The sequence below is a fragment of the Telmatherina bonti genome, assembly GCF_933228915.1.
Source record: "Telmatherina bonti genome assembly, chromosome: 22".
In the NCBI taxonomy this organism is placed as follows: Eukaryota; Metazoa; Chordata; class Actinopteri; order Atheriniformes; family Telmatherinidae; genus Telmatherina; species Telmatherina bonti.
In genome coordinates, this window is record NC_136631.1 from 1,361,455 (window position 1) to 1,371,377 (window position 9,923).

Consider the following 9,923-nt stretch of genomic DNA (forward strand, 5'->3'; position numbering starts at 1 on the left):
CATCAGGTCACGTCGGGTCACATCGGGTCACATCAAATCATATCGGGCCACATCAGGTCACTTCAGGTCACATCGGGCCACATCAGGTCACATCGGGCCACATCAGGTCACATCAGGTCACATCGGGTCACATCGGGTCACATCGGGTCACATCAGGTCATATCGGGCCACATCAGGTCACATCAGGTCACATCGGGTCACATCGGGCCATATCAGGTCCTATCAGGTCATATCGGGCCACATCAGGTCACATCGGGTCACATCAGGTCCTATCAAGTCATATCGGGCCACATCAGGTCACATCAGGTCATATCGGGTCACATCAGGTCATATCAAGTCATATTGGGCCACATCAGGTCATATCGGGTCACGTCAGGTCACATCAGGTCACATCAGGTCATATGGGGCCACATCAGGTCATATGGGGCCACATCAGGTCATATCGGGCCACATCAGGTCACATCAGGTCACATCGGGTCACATCGGGTCACATCAGGTCATATCGGGCCACATCAGGTCACATCAGGTCACATCGGGTCACATCGGGCCATATCAGGTCCTATCAGGTCATATCGGGCCACATCAGGTCACATCGGGTCACGTCAGGTCACGTCGGGTCACGTCGGGTCACATCAGGTCACGTCGGGTCATATCAGGTCACGTCAGGTCACGTCAGGTCACATCGGGTCACGTCAGGTCATATCGGGTCACGTCAGGTCATATCGGGTCACATCGGGTCACGTCAGGTCATATCGGGTCACGTCAGGTCACATCGGGTCACGTCAGGTCACATCGGGTCACGTCAGGTCACATCGGGCCACGTCAGGTCACTTCAGGTTTTATCGGGTCAAATTAGGTCACATCAGGTCATATCGGGCCACATCAGGTCATATTGGGTCACATCGGGCCACATCATGTCACGTCAGGCCACATCGGGTCACGTCAGGTCATATCAGGTAACATCGGGTCAAATCGGGTCACATCAGGTCATATCGGGCCATATCAGGTCCTATCAGGTCATATCGGGCCACATCAGGTCACATCGGGTCACATCGGGCCACATCAGGTCCTATCAAGTCATATCGGGCCACATCAGGTCACATCAGGTCATATCGGGTCACATCAGGTCACATCAGGTCATATCGGGTCACATCAGGTCACATCGGGTCACATCAAGTCATATTGGGCCACATCAGGTCATATCGGCTCACGTCAGGTCACATCAGGTCACATCAAGTCATATTGGGCCACATCAGGTCACATCATGTCACGTCAGGTCACATCAAGTCACATCAGGTCACGTCAGGTCATATCGGGCCACATCAGGTCACATCATGTCACATCGGGTCACATCGGGTCACATCGGGCCAAATCGGGCCACATCGGGCCAAATCGGGTCACATCAGGTCACGTCAGGTCACATCGGGTCACATCGGGCCAAATCGGGTCACATCAGGTCACGTCAGGTCATATCGGGCCACATCAGGCAACATTAACATTCTATATTCTGCCGTCTGTTGGCAGCAAATTGTAGTAGCTCTGACTTGCTATCTTGATTTCTTTTAAAGTACAAACTCTTTTCACATAGATATTACCTCAAAATAATTTGAGGTAATATCTATGTGAGAAGAGAAAATTATTCTTTTTTCCTGAGGATTTCATGCCGGTTTGGAGGGTGTGCTGCAAGGAAGATTTTTCTGCATATTTTTGCTCTTTCAAGTCTTGTTATGATGAGTCTCCATGGCAACGAAAGACTTGTTTACAATTGGGATCAACTGATTAACCTCTCCCAGATCAGGATCATCAGTGAAACAACACATCAAATCCTGATGGAGTTGAAAAGAAAGAGAAGAGGATGCAGAGCGGGAGTGAGACAGCGGAGAAAGCGATGGAGATTTAAACCATTTCTCCCGACCGTCTTAATAGGTAATGTGAGATCGCTAGCTAACAAAACGGACGAGCTGGAGATGCTAACAAGGTCTCAGAAAGAATGCAGAGAGTGCAGTATTATGTGCTTCACCGAGACATGGCTGCATGAACACATCCCTGACTGTAATGTGTCTGTACCGGGCTTTAAAACGGTCCGTGCAGACTGCAGTAGACAACACAGCGGAAAGCTAAAGGGTGGTGGAATTGCAGTGCTGGTTAACCAGCGTTGGTGTCATCCTGGACATGTTACTGTCAAGGAGAAGATATGCACAAGGGACATGGAACTGTTAGCTGTGAGCTTCCGTCCATATTATTTACCCAGAGAGTTTACCTGTGTTATTCTGGTAGTGGTTTATATAATACCTGGTACCGCACCAGACACAGCCTGTGATGTCATCAGCTCCGTCGTTGCTCGGCTACAAACACGGCATCCAAACTCATTCATGGCGATCTCCGGAGACTTCAACAACGTCTCCCTCTCTGCAACTCTACCAACATTCCAGCAGTTTGTCAGCTGCTCCACCAGAGAAAATAAGATGTTGGACTTCATTTTATGCAAATATGAATAATGGATCCAGTTGTTCTGCCCTGCCTCCTTTAGGAAGATCTGACCATAATCTGGTTCTTCTCACCTCCACCTACAAGCCCATCGTTCAGCAGCAACCAGTCATCACAAAGACTATCAAAATCTGGTCTGCTGAAGCTGAAGATGCTCTTAGAGGAGGCTTTGAGGCTACAGACTGGAACGTCCTCTGTGAACCTCATGGAGACGACATCAACGCCATGACTGAGTGTGTGACAGATTACATAAACTTCTGTGTGGACAGCATCGTCCCAACAAGAACAGTGAGGTGCTTCCCCAATAACAAACCCTGGATCACCAGTGACCTGAAAAAGCTGCTGAACATCAAAAAGAAAGCCTTCAGGGATGGAGACAGGGAGTTATTGAGGGCAACACAAAAACAACTTAAAACCCAAACTAAGAAGTGCAAGGAGGACTACAGGAAGAAGTTAGAAAGTCAGCTCCAGCAGAATAACCTGAGGGATGTGTGGTCTGGAATGAAGAAGATCACCGGCTTCAAGTTAAAGGGGGACCAGCCTGATGGAGGTCTGGACAGAGCTAATGAGCTGAACATATTCTTCAACAGGTTCAGTTCACCCCCTACCTCCAGCCCAACAGACCACACACCCTCCATAAGCCCACTGCTTTCCTGTCACGCCTCCAATCTGTCACCCTGCAGCTCAGTCATGGACCAGAACACAGCTTCATCTCCCTCCACATCAGGACATCCTGAGACCTCCACCTTGTTTGTCTCACCTTGATGGAGGTCAGCAGCACTGGTGCACCACAAGGAACTGTACTCTGGCCATTCCTCTTCACTCTGTACACCTCAGACTTCCAGTACAACTCTGAGTCCTGTCATCTGCAGAAATACTCTGATGACTCTGCAGTTGTGGGGTGTATCAGGGATGGACAAGAAGCAGAGTACAGAGAACTGGTCAGTCAGTTTGTTAAATGCTGCGGTGACAATCATCTCATATTAAATAGCAGCAAAACAAAAGAGATGATTGTTGACTTCAGGAGGAAGAAGAATAAACAAAGCACTGTTTCCATCCTGGGAGAGGAGGTGGAGGTGGTGGAGGAATACAAGTATCTTGGAGTTCAGCTGGACAACAAACTGGACTGGAAATGCAACACTGACTACATCTACAAGAAAGGTCAGAGCAGACTGTACTTCTTAAGGAAGCTGAGATGGTTTAACGTCTGCACCAAGATGTTGCATATCTTCTATAAGTCTGTTGTGGAGAGTGCAGTCAGCTTTGCAGCATCTGCTGGGGTAGTAGCATCAGAACCAGAGACTTGAAGAGAATCAACAAACTGATCCAGAAAGCTGCTTCTGTGCTTGGAGTAACTCTGGAGCCGCTGGAGCTGATTGTCCAAAGAAGAATGCTGCACAAGCTGATGAAGATGATGGAGGATTCTTCACACCCTCTCCACAACACAGTGATGAAACAACAAAGTGTGTTCAGTGAGAGGCTTCTTCAGGTCCCATGTAAGACTGCAAGATACAGAAGATCATTCCTGCCAGCAGCCATCTGCCTCCAGAACAAGACCTCCTCTAGTTATTATTATTATATACTACAATATTTCCCTTTGGGGATTAATGAAGTGTTTTTCGTTTCATTTTCATTTTATTTCATTGGGTCACATGACCCCCAGAGTTTAATTAAAACAGTCTTTATGGAAATCTGTGGATGAATCTGGTATATGGTGACTGTGTGAACAGACCTGAAGAGATAAATCATGGATGTGTGACGCTGAGTGACCCAGAACCAGGACCTCTATGGGTCCGATGGACGGATCTTTTCCAGAACCCGGCTTCTCTATCAGGGTTCAGACCAGGGTGAAGAATACCAATACTTTATTTTCAGATGGTGGATTTATATTCTATGTTTGCGGGTGGTGGTACTTTAGGTACTTTGTGTACTTCCTGGACTGTGTAAATGTGAGTTAAACCTCGTGACATCAGCTGGAAGCTGCTGAACCGTGAATGCATCATGACTGTGAACGGAGTGAAGATGAAACCGGAATCTAAAACCAGACTTCCAGAAACGATTAACCGACAAAAACCGGACTTTAGGAGGACATCGTGTCCTTACAGAAACTCACAGTGAAGCTGAAGCCTGGCGGCTCCGTCCTCCATGTCTGTCCCGGACCGGGACTTCCGTAAACCAGGTGTGTCGTCCCGCATCAGCGGCCTGTGGTCGCTACCTCCGCCGGTCTCACGGTGACTTCCAGCGGTGTCTCCTCCATGTCCCTCCGAGACAAACATGCAGCAGCAGGATGTGAAAGCTGCACTTTCTTCCGCTGATAAAATCACTTTCACATCAAGAAACCTCAAATTATTCCTCTAACTCCCTTTCTCTCGATGTCGCCTCAATAATTCAACAGTTGTAAGTTTAACTTTTTACGTTCATTCCAAGAAATGTGGAAATTTCCCAGCAGCATTGGAGGCACCGTCACGTGACTGAAGTCAGCTGATTGGCGGCTGGAGGCGGAAGTGGAGGACAACATGGTGGATGTGCTGAACAGACTCTCTGACACGGACTGCATCGCGGTGAGAAGACACATTTTAGCCTTTTATTGGTGGAATGAATATAAAAACCAGAAAATCAGTAAATGCTCAGATAGTGAAAGCGACCAATCAGAGGAGCACATTTTTCTCCTCTTCTTCTATGGCTATAAATAATGTAGTTTGTTTACCCGGTAAAATCCAACCTTAAACTTTTATTTAACCATTTAAAGATGAAAAGTCCTTAAAGATGCAGCAAAAAACAAACAAAATGCTTAATTTCTCTGTGATTCACGCGCCCTGTGGGCCAAAGTGGTTCAAACTAAATGTGAACAGAGAATCCGGTTTCACGCTGAATTCTGGTTTCCATGGCAACAGCTGTGTCACGGCGTGGTGGACGGTCTGTGTGGACGGCCATGTCCCCGCCAGGTAGACTACAGCGACACCTGGAGTCCGCGGGAGTGGCTGCACCTGCTGCGTTCCCTCACCACCATTTTCCGACTGGCGGGGGGCGGCGTCTCCGATGAGGAGGTGAGGGGGGGTGGGGGGGGAGTCCTGGTCTGGGTCTGGGTCTGGGTCTGGGTCCGGGTCCGAGTCTGAGGTCCGGTTCTGTCCCCCTGCAGGTTCTGGTCCGGCTGGAAGGAAGCCGCCACGCCAAGGCGGTCCTGGGAGTCCTGCGAGGCCGGCAGGAGGAGATCCGCCGGGCCCTGCTGGAGAGAACCGCCGCCGTCTCCTCGGCGGTCCTGCAGGACTTCGACTGGCAGCTGAAGGTGAAACCCGACCCGGTCCACCAGAACCGGACCCCCTTCTCTGCTCTCTGATTGGACAGTCTTCTTCTTCTCCTGCAGCTCGCGCTGTCCAGCGATAAAATCTCGTGTCTCAACGCTCCGTTGCTCCGCCTCCACCTGGACCTGTCGCCATGGCGACGGCCGGTCGCCATGGAGATGACCAGAGACGAACTGAGCATGCTCATAGCTTCCCTGGAGGCTGCTAATAAGGTCACGCCATGACACCTCCTCCTCCACCCACTATGCATCTCCCCCTCCACCCACTATGCACCTCCTCCACCCACTATACACCTCCTCCTCCACCCACTGTGCACCCCCTCCACCCACTGTGCACCCCCTCCACCCACTATGCACCTCCTCCACCCACTATACACCTCCTCCTCCACCCACTATGCACCCCCTCCACCCACTATGCACCTCCTCCACCCACTATACACCTCCTCCTCCACCCACTATGCACCTCCTCCACCCACTATACACCTCCTCCTCCACCCACTATGCACCCCCTCCACCCACTATGCACCTCCTCCACCCACTATACACCTCCTCCTCCACCCACTGTGCACCCCCTCCACCCACTATGCACCTCCTCCACCCACTATACACCTCCTCCTCCACCCACTATGCACCCCCTCCACCCACTATGCACCTCCTCCACCCACTATACACCTCCTCCTCCACCCACTATGCACCCCCTCCACCCACTATGCACCTCCTCCACCCACTATGCACCTCCTCCACCCACTATACACCTCCTCCTCCACCCACTATGCACCCCCTCCACCCACTATGCACCTCCTCCACCCACTATACACCTCCTCCTCCACCCACTATGCACCTCCTCCACCCACTATACACCTCCTCCTCCACCCACTATGCACCCCCTCCACCCACTATGCACCTCCTCCACCCACTATACACCTCCTCCTCCACCCACTGTGCACCCCCTCCACCCACTATGCACCTCCTCCACCCACTATACACCTCCTCCTCCACCCACTATGCACCCCCTCCACCCACTATGCACCTCCTCCACCCACTATACACCTCCTCCTCCACCCACTATGCACCCCCTCCACCCACTATGCACCTCCTCCACCCACTATGCACCTCCTCCACCCACTATACACCTCCTCCTCCACCCACTATGCACCCCCTCCACCCACTATGCACCTCCTCCACCCACTATGCACCTCCTCCACCCACTATGCACCTCCTCCACCCACTATACACCTCCTCCTCCACCCACTATGCACCTCCTCCACCCACTATACACCTCCTCCTCCACCCACTATGCACCCCCTCCACCCACTATGCACCTCCTCCACCCACTATACACCTCCTCCTCCACCCACTATGCACCTCCTCCACCCACTATACACCTCCTCCTCCACCCACTATGCACCCCCTCCACCCACTATGCACCTCCTCCACCCACTATACACCTCCTCCTCCACCCACTATGCACCTCCTCCACCCACTATACACCTCCTCCTCCACCCACTATGCACCTCCTCCACCTGTCTCTCTGAACAGATGAAACACAGTAAGATCAGCAGATAATGTGTCTGTCTGTTATTCAGGTGGTGCTGCAGCTAAAGTGAGGAATCCCCCCCCCCACCCCCTACCAGATGATGACGATGATGATCTGGAGTTTGTTCTTCCTGTTTCCTTGAAATAAATAAATCTTTTCCATCAGAAAGTTCTGGATTTCATCATCAATACGGTCAATACACTTCCTGCTGACGCACACAGTTGACCCGCTGCTAGCATAATGACATAGCTCGGCGACGTAGCTACGTCTAGCGTGGCGACGTAACTCGGCACCGTAGCTCGGCGACGTCTGCGCTACGTTTAGCAGTTTTTCAGAACGTCTGGAGACTAAAGAAAAAGTGTGGAGACAAATCTCCGTGGAGACAAATTGCTGCGGAGACAAACCGCTGCAAAGACAAACTGCCGTGTGTGTGCCTGTTTCCCTGGCAACCAAGTCCACACCAGGTTCTCATCAGGAAATCAGCAGCAGCAAGATAAAATGCCAGCTCAGTTCACCAGTCATCGCCTGATTGTTGTTTCATCAAGTGAGCATGTTTCTTGCCTGCCCGTCAACCTGCCATTCTGCCCAGGAAAACAATAAACCCTTCCGAGTATCCACATCCAATCTGCACTTGGGTCTTTGTTTGTCCCACACTACAACAGAACATTCAGGCCATCAGGTATGGATCCAGGTATGGATTCTAACCCAGAAGGCGCCGCCGGACAACTTCAGCAAGCCCTATCCAGTCAGAATGCTCACTTACCTCGACATGAGCAGATGCTTCTAACTTTGGACCAGAATTACCACACCATCCTTACGCAGTTGTCTCAACTCACCAGTCATGTGGCTGGTCTAGCCCAGCCTGCTTCCAATCAGCAACGGGTTCCTGACTTATCCAGGCATCCTACCGCTTCTGCCACCCCGGTAAGAGAGACACACATCCCGGACCCCAAACCTTATGCCGGGGATCTGGGTAAATGTAGAGGGTTCTTACTCCAATGCTCACTTGTGTTCGACCAGAAGCCCATCACTTATGCCAGTGACAAATCCAAGATCTCCTACATCATCGGACTTCTGGAGGGCAAGGCTTTGTCATGGACAGAAGCAGCGTTTGAACGACAGGGTTTCAGGCACATGTCTTATCCAGCTTTTATGGATGAGATGAAGAAGGTGTTTGACCATCCAGTGAGAGGGGGCGATGCCGTTAAGCGGCTGATTAATCTCCAAGGAAAAATGTGTGTTGCTGAGTTTGCTGTGGATTTCAGGACTGCGGATTCGGGCTGGAATGATCAGGCTCTTTGTGGAATCTTCACAAATGGTTTAAGCAGCCGGCTTAAGGATGAGCTTGCCACCCGTGATGCATCAGATTCCCTGGACGACCTGGTTTCCCTCTCAATAAGGCTGGACAACCGCTTACGGGAGAGAGACAGAGCGGCAGACTCGTTCTGAGCTGTATTTTCCCGGCTCCACCATCGGAGCGGTCCGCCCTTCCCTTCCTAGCACAACACAGTCCGAGGAGCCCATGCAGCTGGGCCGAGCTCATCTGTCCACGGAGGAACGACAGAGGAGGACGACAGAGGAGGAGGGACACCGGCGTTTGTTTTTATTGTGGAAGACCAGGACACCAGAGAGCTGTCTGCACAGAACGGCCAAAAGATCTGGGTCGTCAGTAGCTGTGGGAGTACTGACGACCACCACTCCAAAGGTAATTCCCCACACAAAGACACTCATTCCAGCGGTGCTATATGTCAAGGGTTTCTCTCATCCAGTACAGGCTTTAGTGGATTCTGGAGCTGAAGCAAACTTTATTGACAAGGAATGGGCTGCAAGGATTAATCTAGACCTGGAGTCTCTCTTCCCTCCTGTTTCTGCCCGGGCTCTGGATGGTAGCATTCTTTACTCCATCACCCAAGAGTCTGTTCCGGTTAAACAAATTGTTTCGGGAAATCACCAGGAGTTTATCAGTTTCTTTGTTGTAAACTCACCAAATTCACCCCTGGTTTTAGGACACCCCTGGTTATCGTTACACAATCCCCATCTGGATTGGACTACTGGGAGGATTATTAACTGGAGTTCTTATTGTCATGCAACTTGTCTTCACTCTGCCATCCCATCTGGTATAACCACTACCAGTCATTGTCCCACTTCTCAGGATTTGTCAGACATTCCTCTAGCCTACCATGACCTCGCTGAGGTGTTCAGTAAAGAGAGGGCCCTTTCTCTTCCTCCTCACCGACCATATGACTGCGCCATAGACTTGTTACCTGGGGCTCCGTTGCCAGCCAGTCGTCTGTACAATCTTTCTAAGCCAGAGACTGAGGCCATGGAGAAATATATTTCGGATTCGCTGGCTGCTGGTTTAATTAGACCTTCTTCTTCCCCTGTTGGCGCAGGTTTTTTCTTTGTATCTAAAAAGGACGGTTCTCTCCGGCCTTGTATTGACGACCGGAGATTAAATGCTATAACCATAAAGAATAAGTATCCTCTGCCACTTCTTGAGTCTGCCTTCAACTCTCTCCATGGCTCAACAATCTTCACAAAGCTAGATCTCCGCAACGCATATCATCTGGTCAGGATAAAAGAGGGAGATGAGTGGAA

At 50.8% G+C, this 9,923-nt stretch overlaps 1 protein-coding gene across 1 annotated transcript; it reads left to right on the forward strand.

Annotated features, from left to right (window-relative positions):
• The first annotated feature begins 4,980 nt into the window (after positions 1-4,980).
• Positions 4,981-7,493, forward strand: commd8 (COMM domain containing 8). Its single transcript, XM_079262197.1, has 5 exons — positions 4,981-5,048; positions 5,382-5,534; positions 5,627-5,773; positions 5,852-6,001; positions 7,375-7,493. Exons 1-5 carry the CDS (start codon positions 5,004-5,006, stop codon positions 7,393-7,395), a joined length of 516 nt encoding a protein of 171 aa, XP_079118323.1. The 5' UTR covers positions 4,981-5,003; the 3' UTR covers positions 7,396-7,493.
• Positions 7,494-9,923: the final 2,430 nt, after the last annotated feature.